The sequence below is a fragment of the Myotis brandtii genome, unplaced genomic scaffold (genome assembly GCF_000412655.1).
Source record: "Myotis brandtii unplaced genomic scaffold, ASM41265v1 scaffold363, whole genome shotgun sequence".
NCBI lineage: Eukaryota > Metazoa > Chordata > Mammalia > Chiroptera > Vespertilionidae > Myotis > Myotis brandtii.
The window spans coordinates 4,461,846-4,484,297 of record NW_005363938.1 but is presented as its reverse complement, the minus strand read 5'-3'; the positions used below and the strand labels follow the sequence as shown (position 1 = coordinate 4,484,297).

The 22,452-nt window shown below is 49.1% G+C and overlaps 2 protein-coding genes across 5 annotated transcripts; one reads left to right on the top strand and one right to left on the bottom strand.

Annotated features, from left to right (window-relative positions):
• Window positions 1-262: 262 nt before the first annotated feature.
• On the top strand, window positions 263-11,179 carry PHKG1 (phosphorylase kinase, gamma 1 (muscle)). 3 transcript variants are annotated; one of them, XM_014544431.1, is made up of 11 exons: window positions 1,591-1,730; window positions 3,418-3,531; window positions 4,005-4,183; window positions 4,631-4,685; window positions 6,436-6,501; window positions 6,734-6,897; window positions 7,280-7,370; window positions 7,494-7,647; window positions 7,819-7,944; window positions 8,214-8,460; window positions 11,067-11,179. In XM_014544431.1, exons 1-10 carry the CDS (start codon window positions 1,696-1,698, stop codon window positions 8,457-8,459), a joined length of 1,230 nt encoding a protein of 409 aa, XP_014399917.1. In that variant the 5' UTR covers window positions 1,591-1,695; the 3' UTR covers window position 8,460; window positions 11,067-11,179. The 3 variants fall into 3 exon arrangements, with proteins under 3 accessions (XP_014399918.1, XP_014399917.1, XP_005872081.1); XM_014544432.1 differs by lacking the exons at window positions 1,591-1,730; window positions 11,067-11,179 and adding an exon at window positions 263-850 and having other exon boundaries at window positions 8,214-8,952; XM_005872019.2 differs by lacking the exon at window positions 11,067-11,179 and having other exon boundaries at window positions 8,214-8,952.
• Window positions 9,281-22,200, bottom strand: SUMF2 (sulfatase modifying factor 2). Of its 2 annotated transcripts, none has more exons than XM_014544433.1 (9): window positions 21,893-22,200; window positions 19,883-20,048; window positions 15,218-15,332; window positions 14,749-14,793; window positions 14,266-14,416; window positions 13,402-13,457; window positions 11,504-11,588; window positions 11,186-11,330; window positions 9,281-9,981 (listed from the first exon to the last, which is right to left on the bottom strand). In XM_014544433.1, the coding sequence occupies exons 1-9, from the start codon at window positions 21,951-21,953 to the stop codon at window positions 9,897-9,899; spliced, it is 909 nt and encodes a 302-aa protein (XP_014399919.1). In that variant the 5' UTR covers window positions 21,954-22,200; the 3' UTR covers window positions 9,281-9,896. The 2 variants fall into 2 exon arrangements, with proteins under 2 accessions (XP_014399919.1, XP_005872082.1); XM_005872020.2 differs by having other exon boundaries at window positions 19,892-20,048; window positions 21,893-22,198.
• Between the last annotated feature and the right edge of the window lie 252 nt (window positions 22,201-22,452).

The window sequence follows — 22,452 nt, the reverse complement described above, 5'->3', positions numbered from 1 at the left end:
CGGTTCAATTATATGCTAATGATATGCTAAGGCTGCTGGGGACTGAGATGGGCCAGACACGCCCTGGAGCCCTCCCACAATCCCTCCTGATCAGGGCATATGTCTGGGTTGTAGGCTCCATCCCCAGTAGGGGGCGTGCAGGAGGCAGCCGATAAATAATCCTCATCATTGATGTTTCTATCTCCCTCTCCCTCTCTGAAATCAATTAAAAAATATATATAAAAAAAAAACTCTTCCCAGTAGAAACGGCAGGCTGACAACAAAATGGGTTAAGGATGAGATAATGGAGGCAGATCCAAGGTCAATTCCTTGAAGGGGATGTTCCCTAACCTTTAAGGTCTGCATTTTGTGGGGCTGCCACACAAACCATCCCTGAGCAGATCCTGATGTCCAGGTCCCAGCACTAGTGTGGGTGCACCAGTGTGCTGTTTCCTGATCATACCAAACACAGAAACGGCTCCCAGAGAAGCAGGTTGGCTTTAGACCCTCTGGGCCTGGAGACCAAGTAGCTCCAGAAGGAAAATCGTCGCCTCATGCTGTCACGCCTGTTCCCAGGTCACCCGAACTTCCCTCACCCTCCACCAGAGGTCACCGCTGGCGAGACTCCTGTGCGCTGTCCCTTGCTGAGCCTTGGCCTGCATCCCGGTTTGCTCTGGTGATTTATTTTTGGCACCTCAGCCTTCCCTAATCAAGTAGCAAAGCACGAAGGAAGAGCAGCAAAATATCCTGCTCCGGCCACAACTGTCGGCTCAGGACACACTGCAGTCCTCTGTTGTCCCCTCTCTCCAAGGGGCTCTGGGACCTTTGAGATTCCTGTCAAGTCCACTCAAGGGCCTGCAAGGACCTAACGGTGAGTAGCTGGGCCAGTGATGGACAAAAGCCAGGCGGCAGACAGGGTTAGGGGGAGGCTGTGGGTTAGAGAAGTAGAAACCCCGAAGTCCATTAGACCCACTTCCCCTCTGAAGGCAGGTGGACCAGAAGAGAGGCGGCATTGACCCTGGAAGCCCCTCCAGAGTTTAGAAAGTGGGTCCCTGTGACTGATTCAGACTGAGTTTTGGAAAGGACAGTATGTTCCAGAAAGGATTAAACCTATTTGGTGACCCTTTTCAAAAGGGTTTTGGGAAGAGTGTGGGGGTGCAGGTGGAGGCAGTGAACAGACGCATAAAAACAGCCCCAAGTTAGGCCTGGAGCCAAAGGAGGGAACAAGAGAAACCTCCCCAGCCCACGCCAAGAGAGATGAATGCCGTCAGAACCAGCTGGACCTGGCCATGCCGTGGAATGCATCCCCAGCCGGATGGCATCCTGGGTGGGTCCAGATGTATTCTCTGCCCGGGGAGGGCTGGGGGAAGGGAAAGAGCTGGTAGTACGCAGTGTTGAGAACTTATAAGGACTTGCCAGGAAATGAACTTGATGTTACAGGGAACAGACTCTCCTGTGCTCAGTTGGGGTTGCTGACAGGACAGAAGCAGCCTGCTGCTGGCAGGAGGCTTCTGACAACCAGGCACCCAGCAGTGGGGACACCAGGCTTCCTGGAACGGCCAGGGCTGCAGCTTGGCTGGTCAGCAAATCAGCCCCTGTGACAAGCCAGGCCTTGTTGGGCCCAGAAAAGGCAGTAGATATGGGACTAGAAGAGTTTGGGCCCTGCTCAGTGGCAGCTTGTGCCCATTTTCTGTCTGCTGTTCTTCCTGTTGGTGGATGACTTTCTCCATTCCTCAAACCCTTCATCCAAGGTCAGTACCCGGAGCTTAGCTCCGCTGTCCAGGCCTGAATGTCCTGGCTCTGTACTGCCCCACACTGTGGCAGGACCACTCAGGGCTCACGGGCCATCGCTAGTAGGACATGGGCCATTCTGCTGACAGACCCTGCGCCAAAAGAATACCTCCACCATCAACTCACCTTCCGGGAGCAGCTTCTGCTACGTGCCTGCACTGGATACATACAGAGGGGCAGGATGGCTGGGGCTGGGACATCCTAGACAAGATCACAGCTTAATGGGGGACATGACAGCACACACTGACAAGTGATAGCGGAGGCTGGGGCCAGAATTCTCCCATCAAGCTCTGCATCCCTCAGGGCATCTGGCACAGTGCTTTTCAAAGAATATAAAAGGATGAAGGCATGAAAGATGGTTATGAAAGTCCAGGGTAAGGACAAAATGAGGAAGGAGCATGTTCTGAAAGAAGGGGCGTTTTCAGGGTCAGACAGGACTGGGGTAGATAAGGAGAGGCTGTAAGAGCAGCATATAAAGAAGATGAAATTGTGCGGCTTCTACCTTTTCCACAAGTGCAGAGAGCAGGCAGAACTAAGCAGGACCAGCCTCGTGTCCTCAAAGAGGAAAGGAAGCCACTTTACTTTGCCCCCTGGAGAGGTTCTCTGTGGTTCTGTCTAAATGTATTTTTATTGATTAATTTTAGAGAGAGAGGGAGGGAGGGAGAAAGACATAGATTTGTTGTTCCACGTATTTATGCATTCATTGGTTGATTCTTGTATGTGCCCTGACCAGGGATTGAACCCACGACCTTGGCATATTGGGATGATACTCTAACCCAGTGGTTCCCAACCTTTTTTTGGCCATGCCCTACCTAAGCATCTCTAAAATCCTGATGCCCCCGCCCCACCCCCGTGACATATAATTCTTATTATTCAAAAAGTGAACTCCTATTCACGTGGAGGAAGCCTAAAAGGCCATTAACTTGGCCTAAACAAGTTTCCAAAGAACATGGCATCCATGAAAGAGAAAAATGAAAGAATGAAAGGACAGTTGAAGTACGTAGGAAACCACTAAGAAATTGTTAAAAAATAATAATATGAAGTGATATGAAAAAATAGCAAATAAAGTTTCAAAACATATAATAGAGAACTGAAATGCATAAATAGGTCACAATATATATTTATAGACTGTATATGAGGCCCCTAGAACCATAAGAAATGCAAAGAAGTCACTATTAATAACTCATTCTTGAATTGCCCCCCTTAAAAATCAAATTGCCCCCCCTGGGAGGCATGTGGCCCACTTTGGGAACCACTGCTCTAGCCAAATGAGCTAACCAGCCAGGGCCTCAGTGGTTCTTTCTAAAATCAAGGCTGTGCCAGCCTCCTCAGAGCTAACCTTGGGTCCCGATGTCCCCACAGGCCAGGGCCTGGCTGACTGTCCCCTCCCCCAGGGGGAGCAGCTTACAGTGAGAACATGCAGGGAAACATGGTCACCTGGACTCACAAGGGTTTACAGCCAGTGGGAAGAACGATGCTCGACTCTTTTCAAAGCATTTTTTCAACTCTCAAACATTCATTTTGAACATTCACAATAGTCCAGCCCTGTGCCAGGCGAGACAAAAATGGGTGAAAACCGGTTCCCACCCTCAAAGAGCACATCCCCCAGGCCGGGAGCGCTGACAGCATCTTTCTGTTCCCTCTCAGAGCCCTTCAGAACCACCCCAAGGAGCTGAACATGACGCGGGACGAGGCGCAGCTGGACTCCCATTCCACAGAGGGTTTCTATGAGAACTATGAGCCCAAGGAGATCCTGGGCAGGTAAGGCCCAGACCTTCCCCAGGAAACGCTGTCCTAGGCTCCAGCCGGTTCTGCCAACCTCTGGGCCAATCTCTGCTGGACCCTGGGCACCCAGGCCATTTCCATCCCTCAGTTTGGGTCCTCCCCTCCTGACCAGGAAGGTAGGGTGTGAGTACCCAGATCAGTGACCTCTCCTGGCAAAGAGCTTCCCGCAACCCTGACTGACACTGGTGACAAGCACATCCAAACCCAGCTTTGGGCCAGGGTTAGAGATCAGGGGTCAAAGGAAGCTACGGCCTTGAGAGTGTACGGCCTCTTTCTATGTGTGAACGAACACTGAACTGGGAGTTAAGAGGCCTGAGACCAGGCTTGTGACTCATCAGCATCCTACTTCTCCCAAAAGCTCACAGGGAGTTGGGGGACAAGGCAGGACATCTTTGCTGTGGCCTGGACTTGGGGCACCCGCTGAGACCACCTGTCCTCTGCACCCCCAGGGGAGTTAGCAGTGTCGTCAGGCGCTGTATCCACAAGCCCACGCGCAAGGAGTATGCTGTGAAGATCATTGACGTCACCGGCGGGGGCAGCTTCAGCCCCAAGGAGGTGCGGGAGCTGCGAGAGGCCACGCTGAAGGAGGTGGACATCCTGCGCAAGGTGTCAGGGTACCCCAACATCGGTGAGTGCTGGCTCCCAGCCACAGCGGGGTGCTCCACCTTGCTTCTGCCCTGAGAACCCAAGTCAGGGAGTGCAGCCCAGCAGGCAGCTAGCCAGAATTGTCCAGGGTGTCTCCTGCACCCTGAGGCCCACCGGCCCAGTCCCTGAGGCTTGAGGTTCCCAGCTCCAATCTCCAGGAAGACTGCTCCGGGGATTCAGCTCGAAGCCTCCTCTCCCAGCCAGACAGAAGGGGTCACCGGCAGGTCTGGGACTGGGTGAGGGCGGGGGAGTGGGGTGTGAAGTCACTGGGCCTGCCCCCTCCCCTGGGGGGCCTCCTTGGAGTAGCATCCAGATACCCCCTTCATTTGTGCAGTCGGCCCCAGCAGCTTTCCTCCCCCTGCCCCTAGACCCCACTGCCTCTGCCCAGGCTCCTCTGCTCCCTGAGGCAAGCCAGCCATTTCCATTTCAGTACAGCTGAAGGACAATTATGAGACCAACACTTTCTTCTTCTTGGTGTTTGACCTGTAAGCACCCAGCCCTGGAACCAGCCATACCCCGAGGCTCAATCGGAGAACTTCCTATTGTGGTCTCCCATCCAGCAGCCAGCCCGCTACACTGTAGATGCCAAGTAGGATCACAAGTGCTTTAGGCAGGTCAGCCCCTGGGGTCAGGCTGCCCGGCTTTGAATCCTGGGTCCACCACTTAAGGGCTGGAGGCTTTCTTTCTTTATCTTGTTAATCCTCATCCAAGGATACTTTTTGCCAGTGATTTTTAGAGAGATTGGAAGGGAGGGAGGGATTGGAGAAGAGGGAGAGAGAGCGGGGTGGAATGTGAGAGAGACACGACTGGCTGCCTCCCACATGCACCTGACTGGGCCAGGCAGTGAACCCACAATTCAGAGACGTGCCCTTGACTGGGAATCAAGCCTGAGACCCTTGGGCTGATGCTCTATCCACTGAACCACACTGGCCAGGGCATTATTGCCCTTTTTGTTAGAAAAGGTTCCCAGCAAAAAGAACTCGCTGGCTCGTTGCTTCCCCACTCCACTGAGTCCTTGTTGAAGAACAGAAATCTCTCTGCATGGCTCACTGTTAAAGGGGTGTCTTGATTTCTCCCTATATAACAGCTAATTTAGGGACTGGGTTTCTTGAGAAAATTATTCAGGTAAACTTTGTATTGTTGGAACGTTTCCTATTGTGGCCCTACTGTGGTTTTGCTTGGAGAAACACGTAACTTGGCCTGTGTGTACAATTAAACGGCCGGCTCCAGAAGGCAGAGCCTGCTCATGTACCTTGCACAGTCCCCAGTACTTACAGGTAAACCTGCTGCTGCTGCTGCTATTGCTAATAGTGAGTTCACCTAGTGTCTTTAAGTTGGAATTAAAACGACAAAAATGGGACTCACATGTTGCTTTTTAGGAACACAGTACAGATAGTGTATAAAGCAAGGCTTATATCTGTGAATTCTAGGTTGTTTCTTCAAATGGAACCCCTCTCCCTGCCCTAGCAGCTAAGCTCAATGGTTTTCTTGCCTCTCTGGGACTCCAGCAACATCCCTTGTGCCCTAGGAATCCAACTGCTTTCCCTGGAGGAGCGGGTGAGAGGGGGCAGGATGCACCTTTCCTATTTAACACAGGGAGACTTTCCCAAGACCCTCCAGACTGGACCAGCCGCAGCTGTCCCAGCTCCGCTCAGTGGCCCTGTCCTTGGGGGCAGCTCAGATGTCCCTAACCTTTGAAGAAGTTACTTGGGGAATCTATTTTTAATGCTGCCCCAAGTTGCCCTCCAGGTTATAACTAGATTTTTCTAACGGACACCTCTTTATAGAGCATCCCAAGAAGTGAGAAGATTGAACTGCAATTCTTAATCCTAACAGGCACAACTGCTCCTCCAACACTCAACACTCATTCCATTTGTGCCTGAAAAATATCAGGATACTCTTGTCCTTCTGATCGGGGTCTGGGCCCTTGGGCCAGGAGGGCCTTCGGCCAGTTTTTCATCTCCCAGCCCTTGATTTTGGCCCTGATAGATCTGTCCATGCTGTCACTCCCACAGATGGGAGAGACTCTCACACTGATGCCATACCACCCCTCCAGCCTCCCTTGCTCTTCTTCCAATCTTCCCAGACAACCTCTCCACTCACTTCCCAGCTCCTCCCTGCAAACCCTGGTCCTTTGCCTCTGGAGGGATTAGGGTGAGGAAGAGCTCTCTGGGAGCAGGCTAAGAAGGGGGTGGTCTTGGGATCAATCCAGCTACAAACCCTCTGTCACCACAGGATGAAGAAAGGGGAGCTCTTTGATTACCTCACTGAGAAGGTCACCCTGAGTGAGAAGGAAACCAGGTGAGGGTCCACTTGCCCCTCTCCCCACTCCCTGCCCAAGCCCCAGTGCGACAGACACCCAGGTCTCGGAGGGTGTGCACCGCTGGGTTGTGACCTCCCTCTTTGGCTCAGCCCGACCGTCCCAGCTGCCCTCTCTCCTGTGCAGTCGGCCTGGTATGTGGGCTTTGGTCTCCCTCCCCGCCACCTGACCCTGCAGAGGAGAGCAGAGTGACACGCTCCTGTCCCACCCCAGGAAGATTATGAGAGCCCTGCTGGAAGTGATCTGCACCTTGCACAAACTCGACATCGTCCATCGGGACCTGAAGCCCGAGAACATCCTCTTGGACGATGACATGAACATCAAGCTCACCGACTTTGGCTTTTCCTGCCAGCTGAAGCCAGGAGAGAAGCTACGAGGTCCGGTAACGAGGCCTGGCTTTCTCACCAACTCTCCCAGGAACAGAGATTGCCCGGGACCCTCTTCTATATCCCCCCAGAATAAAAATCCTATCATTTCAGGGTTAGGTGCCTTTTCAGGCAGGTCCTCTTCTCAGGACTGAGTTGAGCCAGGTTCCCACGGCCTGAGTTCTAGGCCAGAATAGTTGGATGTGACCAGGGAACCAACAGGCCCCAAGTGGGTGGCCCTATGAGCCAGCTCTGGCCCCTGCCCTTGGCCCTGAAGTTGGCCAGTGCTAGGCGAGTCCCAGTCCAAGCACTATTTCTGTTCTATCTTGTTTCTTCGGACCTTCTTCTTCCAAGTGCCCCCTGCTGACCTATCTGATGGTAACTGTTCCTGCAGAGATCTGTGGGACCCCCAGTTACCTGGCCCCCGAGATCATTGAGTGCTCCATGAACAGTGACCACCCGGGCTACGGGAAGGAGGTGGACATGTGAGTGTGTTGGGGGGAAGGGACAGGGATGCCACCATGGCCGGAACACCTGGCTGGGGAGGGGAGGAACTGGCTGGAGCTACAGCCAGTCCCTCTGCCTTCCTCCCACCCACCTGGTGCCAGGTGGAGCACAGGGGTCATCATGTACACCCTACTGGCTGGCTCCCCACCCTTCTGGCACCGGAAGCAGATGCTGATGCTGAGGATGATCATGAGCGGCAACTACCAGTTTGGCTCACCCGAGTGGGATGATTACTCGGACACCGTGAAAGACTTGGTGAGGGGCCAGGCCCACTGGTTCCTGGGCTCAGGCAAGGGGCAGTCCACCGCGCGGGGAGGGGAGTGTGCCAGGCACAGGATGGAGGGGTCTGCTAGGAGACCCCACGGCTTCTGAAACGCTGGCAGGGAGCCTGCCTTGCTGTTTTCACTACCCACCCCGTTCTCTCAGGTTTCCCGCTTCTTGGTGGTGAACCCCCAGGGCCGCCTTACGGCAGAAGAGGCCTTAGCGCATCCCTTCTTCCAGCAGTATGACGTGGAGGAAGTGCGGCACTTCAGCCCCCGGGGCAAGTTCAAGGTATTGAAGCTCCCTTCCCACCCAGGGCCCTGGAGCCCAAGCCCCCCAGGGACCACTATTCACACTACTTACAGGCTAGGGTTTCCAGGGCACCTGCCCTCCCCCTCCCACCCACCCGTGATGGTTCCCAGAACTCTGGCTCCAGGGAAGACAGATGTCCTCTGACAGTCTAAATGCCTGCCAATACTGGTAGGGCAGGAACTGGGGGAACACTGGGAAGGACCCAGCGGGGGCGCTCCAGGCTCTCAGTCCTGGCCCTCCCTCTGCAGGTGATCGCTCTGACAGTGCTGGCTTCAGTGCGGATCTACTACCAGTACCACCGGGTGAAGCCTGTGACCCGGGAGATCATCATGCGTGACCCCTATTCCCTCCGGCCTCTGCGCCGACTCATCGATGCTTATGCTTTCCGAATCTATGGCCACTGGGTGAAGAAGGGCCAGGAGCAGAACCGGGCTGCGCTCTTTGAGAACACACCCAAGGCTGTGCTGCTCTCCCCGATTGAGGAGGACTACTGAGGTGCTGGCAGGAGGGATGCGGGGGAGGGGTAGGCAGGGAGGGGAAGCCACAGAAACACTCGTCAAAGGAATGAGGTTGTGCAGAGAAGGCATTGGTCCAGGCCAGGACCGCTGGACCTGGGCCACTCTCCCCTCAGAGGCTCTGCACAAGCGAAAGGCACTCCCATCACAATGCAGTTGGGGCCTGGGCACAGAGGAGGGCACTGGATGTGGTCCGACCGCCAGGAGCCTTCCGGCTTCTCCACCTCCCAGTGGTACCACCATCTCAGTGTCTGCTCAGGGGAGGCCCAGAGTTACTGACCCTCGGATGCACTTCCCTTAGGGTCCCAGGGTGAGGAGAAAACAGACAGCTGTCTGAGATATACAATCACGGGGGATTTTACTGACCTCACAATGTCCAGTGACACCATGGGAGCAGGTCCTTCTCCAGGGGACAGGTTTCCAGAGGCATAAGGAAGCCCTTGCATAATTAACAACAGAAAGGGACACTTCTCATGTTTGTCTTTCTGGAGTATCATTTACTTTGTGACTCGCAGGAGGCACAGTTTGGCCTGGTTAATACCCTGTTCTCCTAGATCAGCGGTTCTCAACCTGTGGGTCGCGACCCCTTTGGGGTCGAATGACCCTTTCACAGGGGTCGCCTAACACCACTGGAAAACACATATATAATTACATATTGTTTTTGTGATTAATCACTATGCTTTAATTGTGTTCAATTTGTAACAATGAAAATACATCCTGCATATCAGATATTTACATTATGATTCATAACAGTAGCAAAATTACAGTTATGAAGTAGCAACGAAAATAATTTTATGGTTGGGGGTCACCACAACATCAGGAACTGTATTAAAGGGTCGCGGCATTAGGAAGGTTGAGAACCACTGTCCTAGACCCTTTGAAGACTGAATTGCGCTTTAAAGAGCCCACATTTCTCCATTTCACATACAGAGAGTGGACATCAAGTGCCTTCAGAGGCACACAGAAACACTATACAACTGAAGGCAGCATCTCCTTTCCACAGCAATTTGCTGGGAAAACAGAGAACTGGGGAAATTCTGCCCTAAGAAACAATGTCAGGTCCCTGAATCAGACACCGAGAAAGGGGGAGGGAACAGACTTAAAAGGATTTTAACACACTGCCTTTAAGAGGACGCTGCCCCAATTGTTTGAGTACTTGGCCCCTGTATAGTTGATATTTGACCTCTAATAAAAACACCCAGCTCCCGGCCACAATCAGCGAGTTGGGGCCCTTCACCAAGAGACATGGCCTCCTCTGAGGCGAGAGGCCTCTCCCACCCACCTGCCACCAGGTGAGAGGTGCCCGTCAAAAGGGGTGGAGGAGGAGAAGGTGGAAGTTGGAGAGCTTGGCTGTTTGAAATGTGGCCAGTGAGCGGCATGGGTTCCACGGGGTGCTTCGTGGCTGTGCGTGGCTGCTCACAGCTCCCCGGGCAGTCGGCCTATATTGGAAGCACAGCGGAAGCCTAGGTTGTCAGACGCTGAATCTGGAGTGTTGCCCATCCTGCCACCAGAGAAGGGGAGAGAGAATGAACATGTTGAGGAAGGGGCCTTGGGCCTTACCCAGCTTTCCTGTTCCACCTCCCAGGGCCTGCTGCGACCTGGGGGGCCCAAGGACTGTGGAGGGCGTGGTCTGGAAAGAAGCCTGGTCAGAGGGCAGTCCTGGGGACATGAAGCGGCCTTGGGGCTGGGTGGAGGAAGTGACAGTGGTCCTGAGAGACTGAGTTGGAAGGCAGGAGAGGCCATGACTAGTGCCTGTGACTGCTGGTGGTTAGGAATAACTCAGCCGGGAAAAACCTGTTGGCAGTTAGTGAGAGTATCACAGCGCCAGTCAGTTCTCCTACTTTTCAAAGAAGTTTCAAGTGAATTCCCTCGCTTGCCATTTCCCCACTGCTATGGAAGGCAAGATGTGTTCACCATTTTAGAGACCCAGGAGCAGATACTAGAAAGAGTTAAATGTCTGGCCCAAGGCCAACTACTGCTCCAACAGCACAACAGAATCAATGTCAAACCCAGTTTCCTGGTTCTAGGCCAGTACTTTTTTTACCACTTTGTCCTAAAAGAGAGAGAATTCAGGGGCCTTTGTGGGTCAAAGAAACACCTGCAAATCTGATATCCTGAGTGGCCTCTACAGTCCTTATGGAGCCAAAGAGTAGGAGGAGTTGCAGGGAGATCAACCAAAATAAATCTACAGGCAAACGAAGCAGCAAGTCCTAGCAGGGGACCAGCAGCCTAGGACGCTTCCATCCAGGTGCCACCACTAACCACCTGTCTGAAATGAGCAGGTCCCAGGACCCTCCTGGGCCCATTTTTAACTTGACTGTAAATCAAAATGGTTGTAGAAATGATTTCCCATGTGCTCGCCTGTTTGAAGAGTCACTATTTCCATGACCCTTGGCCATGACCTATTGATGTGGCCATTCTACTTCCCTACCTCTGCACACCTACTTATGAGGACAAGAAGAGAAGCCCATGTAACTGAGATGCTGGACACAGAGTCTCCCTGGGTGTGAGAGCTGAGAAGAAAAGGCACAAGCTGTCCTGGACTGTTTTCTTTTTCCTGGCAAGCGCTACCTGCTTCCTTTTCAGTACCCACATCTCCTGGTGCAAGTAGAGATGCAGAAGGAGTGCCAACAGCAGTTGTGGTGCCACCTGTGCTCTGGGAGGTCACCTCCAGCCCCTCAGCCCTCAGCTACCAAGCTCCTCACCTGGTGGTGACCCGGGCCCGGTGATTGGCAGAGCCATCAGATGTGTCGATCCAGGATGCCCCCCGGAGGACACGCATATCCTGGTTTGCACCCTGGTATGGTGAAGCTGTCCACTCCCACACGTTGCCCACGAGGTCATAGAGCCCTGCAGCACAGCAGGGGGTCAGTTCCCCGTTGGGAAGCACCACGCATGCCTGTGAGCCATCAAAGCCCTGGGAGCAAATGCTGCCCCAGGTGCTTCTCTCTGCCTCATCCATCAGGCAGAATGCTCCCACCAGCTACGTGTGAGTGTTGATGGCGACCGATAAGAAATCTTACCATAGTTATTCTGTGGGGGGAACGCGTTCACTGGGGAGACCCCATGGAAGCCGTCCTCAGCCTTGTCACCCTTGGGGAACTTTCCCTGAGAAGAGATTTAGGATAAAAGATTTGCCATCCTGTCCCATGGCAGGTGTTCCTGCCTGCCCACAGGGAAACCAAGGTCATCTGGAATAGGGGGAAGGGCATGTGGCAGTGACCCGAGGTTCCCAACCTGAGCCCCCAACCAGCTGACTCAGGTCCTCCACCAGGACCTCCAGCTGGATCAGGAAGTGTGTGGTTTCCCTGTGCTCGCTGTGGTCCGTGTCAAGCCCATCCCACTCCCACTGTCTCCATCCTCAGAGACTTCGTCCCCTCGGCCTTGAACCCCATGCTCGGAGCCTTGGGAAGAAAGGCTCTTCCTCTCCTTCTCCATGCCCTGCACCCTCCACCTTCTCAGGAACCACCTCTTTCTCTTCTACCAACAGGGTTAACTCTGCCTCATCTGCCCTGACTCTACCTTTCTCATCTCTCGCTCTTTACCACCAAAACTCTTCAAAAAGTAACCTATATTTGCCAATGCAATTTATTTAACTTGTTCACGCCTCTTATTAAAATTGGGTTCAGCTGCCACAACTCTATGGAAATTGCTCTTATGAAAGGGAAGATGAAGGGGCTATAATTTACTCAACACCTACTATGTGCTAGGGCTGCTACACTTATGTCTTTTAATTTAATCCTTGCAAGGTTGTGAGGCAAGTATCCTCTCCCTTTAAGAAACTAGCAACTGAGGCTCAAAATGGTTAATTTATCAAAGATCAGTGTATGTCAGATTTCTCTTTCTGCAAAGCTCTGATCCCAAGATCATCTGAAAGGTCCAGTCTCCCTCTCAGGCCCCTGTCAATGCTTCCCCCTAAAATACTGAGGCTGTGCTCCGCTCACTCTACAGCGTCTCCTGGCCAGTGTGGGAGGGCGGGATCATTCTTTCCTAAGGTACATGCTTATGACTCGCAAGCTACTTGCTCTGACCCAGACTTCTGTCCTAAGTTTCAGACTCATATTTTCAACCTCTTGACTGAACATATAAAAGACCCAAAGGCATCCTAAGCTAAGCTGATCCTACCCTGACCAAGTTCTGTCCCTCTGACCCAACAAGCATATTATCTATTTGGATAATGGTGGCACCATCACTCTGATTCATGCTTGAGTCCTCATGCTTGAGTCCAACTCTCTTCCACCCCACCACATTCGATTAATTACCAAACCCTGTCCATCTTCTCAGACATGCCTCTCCCATTGGGCTTCCTCTCTATTCCACTTCCACTTAATTCAAGTGTTTATAATCACCTAGACACCTCTTGCCACCTCTGCAGCTCTGCTTCATCTAGTCCTGCATAATTAGCAAGAGTTAACTTCCCCAAGTCAACATCTGATATTGTTACTCCCCTGTATAACAACCTCCATTGGCTCCCCACTGCCTAGAGGGTAAAATCTAAAACCCTATCTTGGCGCATCTGCTCCAAAATCTGCCTCCAACCCACTGTCTACTTCATCTCCTAACACCCCCTGGACCCCCACCATTTCCCTATGCTCCAGCCTCTCTGAATTTGGCACGTTTCCAAACACACAGTACCCTTTCCTAATACAATGCCAACACGCATGCTGTTGTGCTTGACAACACCCTTTCCTCCTCTTTTCACTTAGCAAAATCCTATTTGATCAGCTCAAATGTCATCTCTGTACTCTCGGGCAATGAATGATTTCCTCCTGCGCACACTGCACCACCGCCTTGTCTTCGGCTTCACCCCCTTCCCAGCTTTAGGACACAGCCCTCTGAATCCCACACCTAACACAGTGCCTAGCTGACAGCAGGCCTCAATGCTCCGAGAAAGGACAGGAGTGAGGAATGCATGTCTTACCTGCCACAGGTTGGTGCGGTTTGGCTGGAACTTGTTTCCCCAGGGATAAACCTGACCTGCGGGAGAGCAAGGAGAAAGCATTGGGGGGAGAGGTGAAGAGTTGGGAAAGACAGAGAGAGAGCAAGGGAACCGAAAGGAGGTTATTTTTATATCCCATGCCCATCCCTTCCACTCACTGCATTGCATTCGGAGCCCCGCCTCCTGCATTACCCCAGGGCAGTGCAACCCTAGGTGTGGTTCTGATCAATGCCTCTGTAAACCACCTGTGACCAGTGCATGTTGAGATCAGTGCAGAAATTGAGAGTAACCATTGAGAAACTTGTTCGTTGGACTTCGATTGGCTAAATGAACAAGCAACCTCATTTATCACATTAATAACTTTGACTATTGGTATAGCTGGTTACAGTTCAAACTGTAGAGGCTGGATATGGTGAATTGCTATTTCACTCTCATAACTTTTTTTAATGAGCATTGCAGAACAACTAAGTTATGAGCAAAGAGCAATTTTTTATATTAACCCCTATACATCCATGGAAAAGGCATGTGGTTTGGATAACTCTTCTCTTCTCTATGCTATGTTGGTCCGACTGTATTTTTGGAAACATGACAGACATCTCTGTAGAATCTCCAACAATAAAAAAAATTTTGTTTTTTTCATTCCATTTTTCCAGTTATTAGTTTTTATGGTATTTTAAATAAATACCATATTTTACATAGGTCTGAGATAGATGAGAAATAAAAATAACAACAGCAACTGGTTCTTCACTGCTCTAGGGAGCATGAGCCCTTCCCACCCTTTAAAGACTCCCATGCAGGGCAGGATGGAGAGCAGAACAAAGGGGAATCGCCTTGGTAGCTCTATACCCTTTAAGCCCCCTCGGGCAGCAAACTCCCACTCTTCCTCAGTGGGCAGCCGTTTCCCCTGCCATGCACAGTAGGCCCGCGCATCATTCCAGCTCACGTGTACCACTGGGAGCTCCAGTCTCTCTCGGATGCCAGAGCCGGGACCTGCAGGCTGAAAGCCAGGAGGAAGTGAGACAGGCTCTGGGAGCTCAGGGAAGTCTGAGGAAGGCTAGGCTTAGGGCACCTAAGTTCAGCTTTTAACACTAGGGAAAGCAAAGAAATTGGAAGAGAGCTTGGTGAGTGAGGAGAGGTCCAGAACAAAGAGACTACACATGAGACTGACAAGAAAAATGGGATGGGTGATGGGAAGAGGACTAGGGAACAGGGTGTCTTGGCTGTTTCCCTGAAACTTCTCCTTTTAGCTCAGTATTCCTAGATGGGCAAGGGGGCTAGGGAAGCCAACCCTCCAGGGGTAGGAAACAAGGTGGAGGAACCAACCCTTACCTGCCTCCAGAATGCCCTTTCCACTGGAAGCCACCAGAGAACAGGCTACAAAGAAGAAAGAGCATGACTGCAAGATGCTTGAACCCACCATGCGCACCTTCCCGACTGACACACAGGAGGCGGAGCAGACCCTTCAGGCCGAGACTCAGGGCGTCCAAGTGAGGCTGTGTCTGGAGTCTCTGAAGCCTGACACCTCACGGCCCTCATTAGAGGGAGGCCTGTCAGGACGTTCTGCTTGTGCAGGATGTATCTTGAGCCCCATGTGTATCTATCTGGGTCTTTACAGTCTCTCTACCCAGAAACCAGCTCAGGGGTCCCTTCCTGGGAGGAAGTATTCACCTGACCCTTCCAGGGCGGGCTTCTCTCTCAGGTCTGATTTCTACCGTGGCCCAGGTGACCCCGCGCCCCACATGCCTCTATGTCCAGGTCCCACTCCCGTTCCCTCAACTCCAAGCCCAGGTTTTCTCACCTTCATTTGCTGAGTCGCTTTGTTTCTAAGCTCATTGGAGACAAAGTCCTCAAAGACAAAGCTCCACCCAAACGTCTCGGCCTCTGTCCGGTACTTTTTCTCCCTGACAAACTCCCTGAAAAGAGAGATTTCGCTTGGCTCAGCTAAAAGGGTTCTGTGCTCCACCCTCACCTCTCCTGCTGCAGAAGAGCTCACCTAGCCTCATCCTGTAAGTCCCACATCACAGAGGTCCCATGAACTCCAAGGAATTCGCCTGAAACCCTGAGCAGGAGATTTTCTTTTAAAATCTGTTGCTATAAGGTCCGAGGTTTGATTCTGGCCAAGGGCACATGCCGGGTTGTCGGCTCGATCCCCAGTGGGGGACTTGCAGGAGGCAGCCGATCCATGATTCTCTCTCATCATGGATGTTTCTATCTCTCTCTCCCTCTTCCTTCCTCTCTGAAATCAATAAAAATATATTTTTAAAAAAATTGTTGCCGTGTAATTCACATACAGTAAAGTTCAGGTTTTTTTTAGTGTATGCTTTTGTGACTGTGACGAAGCATACAGTCATCACCACAATCAAGAACCAGAGCAGTTTCATCAAACATACCCCAAATTCCTTTGTGCCCCTGTTTTTTGTTCCTATGGTTTTGCCTTTCCTGGAATATATACTTTCACATAAATTGAACTATACAGGATGTAGTTTTTGGGTCTGGCTTCTTTCACTTAGCATAATGCTTCTGAGATTTATCCATGTTGTCAAAGGTATCAGTAGTTTGTTCCTTTGTATTGCTGAGTAGTATTTCACTGTATGGAGGTACCATATTTGGTTTACTCATTCACCAACTGCAGGTCATGTGGGTTATCTCCAGTTTTTAGAGATTATAAATAAAGCTGCCGAGTAGATTTAAGGGTGGGGAATGGTTTCTTTTCTGAAAGGTCTTTCTTACATACCTAATTTCATGAGAGGGAGGCAGAACACGTGTTATCACCTCCATCTAATAGAATAAAGAAACTGAGTCAAATAAAAATAAGTTGCTGAAAAACAAAAACAAAAGAAAAAAACTGAGTTGCTGAGATTTTAGAATATATTTTCATATAGCTTGGTATGGTTTAGCAAATCTCAGCACACAGATTACTAAGGTAAGATGGATGGTTTTTTGGTTTTTTTTAAAATATATCTTTATTGATTTCAGAGAGGAAGGGAGAGGGAAAGAGCGATAGAAACATCAATGATGAGAGAGAATCATTGATCAGCTGCCTCCTGCACGTCCCCTACAGGGGATCAAGCCCGCAACCTGGGCATGTGCCCTTGACCAGAATCAAACCTGGGACCCTTCAGTTTGCAGGCCGACGCTCTATCCACTGAGCCAAACCAGCTAGGGCGAGATGGATGGTTTTCATTATCACCTCGTCTGTGCCAGCCCTCTGATATAAGAAGGTATTATTCACCCATCAGAGGGCATTGAGATCATCTGAACAGCTTGAGAATCTTTTATCAGAGAGGCAGACAAAGTCAGGTGGGTTCTAAGCAAAGTTTAGGGGCTTACTAGAGGTGACATTATATTTCTACCATACACTAGGTCAGTGGTCGGCAAACTGCGGCTCGCGAGCCACATGCGGCTCTTTGGCCCCTTGAGTGTGGCTCTTCCACAAAATACCACGTGTGAGCGCACATGTACAGTGCGATTGAAACTTCGTGGCCCATGCACAGAAGTCAATATTTTGTGGAAGAGCCACACTCAAGGGGCCAAAGAGCCGCATGTGGCTCGAGAGCCACAGTTTGCCGACCACTGCACTAGGTCATAACTTGAAATCTAAAAGGTGCATACTGTGCAGCTATCTATTTTGGGTTGTCATGATATGGTACAAGTCTGATCAGAAGTGATTTCTCCTTCAATTTTAACAACTTTCCTGTTTAAAAATATGTTTTAAAAGCACACATAAGCCGAAACCGGTTTGGCTCAGTGGATAGAGCGTCGGCCTGCGGACTGAAGGGTCCCGGGTTCGATTCCGGTCAAGGGCATGTGCCTGGGTTGCGGGCACATCCCCAGTGGGAGATTTGCAGGAGGCAGCTGATCGATGTTTCTCTCTCATCGATGTTTCTAACTCTCTATCTCTCTCCCTTCCTCTCTGTAAAAAATCAATAAAATATATTTTAAAAAAAAAGCACACATAAGCGCCCTAGCTAGTTTGGCTCAGTGGATAGAGCATTAGCCTGGGGACTGAAGGGTCCCAGGTTCGATTCTGGTCAAGGGCACATGCCTGGGTTGTGGGCTCGATCCCCAGTGTGGGGCATGCAGGAGGCAGCTGATCAATGATTCTCTCTCATCACTGATGATTCTCTCTCTCCCTTCCTATCTGGAAAAAAAATTAATAAAAGCACATATAAGTAGTACGTGTGGTATTGTAGAAAAATGAGGAAATTTTAAATCATCCATTATCACACTAATATGTATCATTCCATATTCTTCCTGTCCCCCACTCCCCAATTCTCCCACCCTGTTTAACAAGGTGCTTCCCTGTAATTATTGTCATTTGGAAGTCACAAAAACATGGGTAAAATCTGTTAACTAATGCACTTCCACTTTTTTAATGCATATACATTCTATATACATAGTTTTAAAAAATGGGATCATAAGCTATATATTATTTTGTAAGCTACTTTCTTGACTTAACATCTCATAACTCTCTTTTTAAATATGTGTGTTTTAATATATTTTTATTGATTTCCGAGAGGAAGGTAGAGGGATAAAGAGATAGAAACATCAATGAAAGACAAGAAAGAAACATTGAACAGCTGCCTCCTGCACGCCTCCTACTGGGGATGGAGCCTACAACCTGGGTATGTGTCCTGACAGGGATTCGAACCACTGAGCCACACTCAACCACTGAACCATACTGGTTGGGGTCATAACTCTCTTTTTGACAACAGGATTTTAAATGGCTGCTAAGTATCATTATATTGATACAATATCTATATTATAAAAGGCCCATGGCCATAACGTGGTAATGACAGGTCACCATACACGAGCAAGAGCTACTAGGGGCGGAGAGCAATCAGCTTTGGAGAGCTACCAGAGGCAACGGGCGGGGCGGTCAGCTGAGGCAAGCAGAAGTGAGCTACTGGCACAATCGCGCACGCTGGGCCTCTAGTGTTTAAATAATCCTTAAATTGTTAATAGTTGTTTACAATGTCATCTTTTTAGCTAAATGTTTTTGGACAACTTTAATTCTTTCCTTCAGACAAATCCCTAGAGGGGGAATCACTGAGTCAAAGGGCCTGAGGAGTATATCAACAATCCTATGCTTATTTCAGTGTGTCTCCTGAATCAATTTTTCCCCATAACCTTTTATCTTGAAAAGTTTTAACTCCACAAATGTAACATTTAAGTAGTTTCCCACATTTGCTTTATTATCTTCCCATTCCCTCTTTCCTCCATTCCCTCTACATAATCACCCCTGTACTATTTTTTTAATAAATCTTTTTTTAAAATATGCTTTTACTGATTTTAGAGACAGAGGAAGGTAGAGGGAGGGGGGGAATATCGATGTGAGAAACATAAATTAGCTGCCTCCTGCATGCACCCTGACCAGGGATCAAACCCCCAACTTGGGTATGTGCCCTGACAGGGAATTGAACCAGTGACCATTTGGTGTACAGGACAACACTCAACCAACTGAGCCACACCAGCCAGGGCACATACCTGTACCATTTGAAGATAAGTTACAAAACATATCACCTTGAAGAAACTAAGGCGTTTCATCTTGGCTTCTTAGAATGAGTTAGAACCACAATGTTTGACTCCTAAAACAACACCATTTCCCAAAGTAAATATAAGGGAATTTAAGGCACTTTGCTAGTATGACCCTTCTCCCAGTCCCTTCTTCCCTGTTGAAGAAATTTCTGTTGAGTGTGTCACTTTTGCCCATAATCCTTGTGCTATGTCCAGTGTAATGGAAAATCCACTGGCTCAAGAATCAGGGAATTTGAGTTACAGGCTCAAGTCTGTCACTAACGGAGAGTAAGGTAATCATTTCTGGACTTCAGATTCTTCACTTAAAAAAAGTAGATACACTTATCCCACAGTATTATTGCAAAGATATGTGATAGTGAACAAGCCAGTTTCTTTCTAGAGCAGTGGTTCTCAACCTTCCTAATGCCGGGACCCTTTAATACAGTTCCTCATGTTGTGGTGACCCGCAACCATAAAATTATTTTCGTTGCTACTTCATAACTGTAATTTTGCTACTGTTATGAATCGTAATGTAAATATCTGATATGCAGGATGGTCTTAGGCGACCCCTGTGAAAGGGTCGTTCGACCCCCAAAGGGGTCGTGACCCACAGGTTGAGAACCGCTGTTCTAGAGATTAAGAATGAAGATTTGAGCCCAGCCTGTGTCACTCAGTGGTTGAGCATTGACCCATGCACCAAGAGGTCACCGGTTCTATTCCCAGTCAGGGCACATGCCCAGGCTATGGCCTTGATCCCCAGTGAGGGGCATACAGGAGGCAGCCAATCAATATTGATGTTTCTCTCTCATTGACGTTTCTATCTATCTCTCCCTCTCCCTTCTTCTCTTTCTAAAATCAACAAAAACATATTAAAAATAAATAAAACTTATGAATTGTTTAAAAAAATAATGATTTAAAAGAGCCTTTACTCCTCCTGAAAGAATACTTGATATACCTGAAATCTTTGTTGGTGACAGGAAATATGTCGATGGCAAAAGGTTTTACTGTCACCTCCCGGACAGGTCCTTCACCATCTCTGCCATCTGGTGAATTTGTTCCCATCTGGAATCTCCCACCTGGTAGCTTAACCATGCTTGTCACCTGCCCATTCCCTGTAGTGGAAAAAAAAGAGTGTCATCAGTAATACATGAGTATGTAAAAAATAAGTGGCAATATTTGGATATGTAATACTCATAAAAATGAGTGTTCTTAAAAATAATGGAGGCTTAAAATTTTGGCTTTAAATTCTTGTTCTGGCCCTAGCTGGTTTGGCTCAGCGGATAGAGTCACGGCCCTTGGACTGAAGGGTCCCAGGTTCGATTCCGGTCAAAGGCACATACCTTGGTTGTAGCCTCGAGCACTGGCCCAGGTCAGGGTGCATGTGGGAGGCAACCATTCAATGTCTCTCTCACATTGATGTTTCTCTCTCTCTGTCTCTCCTCCTCCCTTCCACGCTCTCTAAAAGTCAATGGAAAAAACATCCTTGGGCCCTAACAGGTTTGGCTCAGTGAATAGAGCATTGGCCTGAGGATTGAAGGGTGGCCTGTGAACTGAAAGGTCCCGGGTTCAATTCCAGTCCAGGGCACATGTCCGGTTTATGGGCTCAATCCCCAGTAGGGGGTGTGCAGGAGGCAGCCAATCAATGATTCTCTCTCATCATTGATGTTTCTATCCCTCCCTCTCCCCTCCTCTCTATAATCAATGAAAATACTGTAATCAATGAAAATATATTGTAAAAAAAAGAAAAGACATCCTCGGGTGAGGATTAACAACAAAAAAACCCCATGCAATAAATTCCTGTTCTGCCACTTAATTTGCAGGGTGACCTTAGGCAAATTACTTAATCTGAGTTTCAATTTCTTCATTTATAAAATGGGAATAGCAACTATCTCATAGGCATAGCTGCATGAATTCAAATAACATGTAAAATGTTGAGCACATGGTAGGTTTTCAACAAATGTTTATTTCCTTACCTTTCTATTCCTCTACACACAACCCTCTGTCCCAGCTAGGTAAATCTAGACACTATACTCTAAAATATATCTAGCACCTTTCTACCCATACTTCTGCTCATGCTGTTTTTCGCTCTCTTCCTTCCCACTTGTTGAACTCTTATCAGTTCTTACCATTATATCATGTACTCCAGAAAAGAAAGGACTACCTCTACTTTGCCAGTGTATCCCTGGCACCTAACACAAGTGCACAATAATTATCATCAAATAATTGAATGAGCTCCTTCATACTTGCTGTTTGTATGCCTCAAAAAATCAAATTAAAAGGATCTTTAATTTGACCCCCTTATTTAACAGGAGGGAAATCAGGACCCAAAGAAGAAAGTAACTTAATGAGGCAAGCAGGAAAATCTCAGAATAAAAAAGAATTAAGAAAAAACATACAACTGCAATGCACAAAGTTTATTTTGATACTAATTCAAGAAGTAAACTACAATTAAAAAACACAGTAGGTAAATCTGAACACTAACTGGATGTTAATTTTATAGGCAGAAAATGGTATGGTTTTTTGTTTTTTTTTCGTGACTTGTCTTTTTGGCTATTCAAGCTGAGTTATTTACGAATAAAATTGTATAACGCCTGCATTCACTTCAGCATGATCCCAGGAGAGGGGAAAGTGGGTTACCAAAGAAGCAAGATTAGCCATAATTTGGCAACTGTTAAACTGGGTGATGGGCACGTAGGGGGCATGTTTAGTTATAATCTGTTCTTTACTTTATGCTTGAAAGATTCCAAAATAGTAAGTTAAAAGTAAAAAGGAAGTAAAATACAGTATGAGCTGTTATTAGCCTCGCTGGGCTGGCAGTCTCTGGGACGTGCCTTAGCCAACTAGGGCTAGGAAGTGGGCTACGGTCTCTTCCCCACGGGGCAAAGCGCCCCACCCCTTTCCTGATAATCCCTGGGACAAAGGCGCTAGGGGTAAGTGGGCAGGCCAGCACACTGACCTAGCTCGATCCACGGGCCGGACAGGAGCGACAGCAGGGTCAGCAGCAGTAAGGAGCTCATGGCACCGCAGCACCAGGAACTGGGTACACACGCCTAGTCGCTCTGCTGCGCATGCGCTCCACACGCACTACGTCCCGGTGCACACTGCCCCCTGGCGCATCCTCTAGATATTGGCAACACGAGGGCGTAATTAGTCCAGCCCAGGAAGGGGTGGGGTCAGGTTAAGAAAAAGCAATTTTCTCAGGGTTAGTGTGAAGAGGCCTTATAAGTGATAGCGAACCTATGACAACGCGTGTCAGAGATGACACGCGAACTCATTTTTTTGGTTTATTTTTGTTAAGTGGCATTTATATAAAATATCAAAAAATTTCTGTGTGACACGGCACCAGGGTTAAGTTAGGGTTTTTCAAAATGCTGACACGCCGAGCTCAAAAGGTTCGCCATCACTGCCCTGTAATTTCAGAATCCCCTTCATGATCCTGTGAATATTTGGACTAACTTCCTTCCCTTTTATATTCAACCCCTTTTGTGCCTTGGAATACCAATGCAAGATGACAGA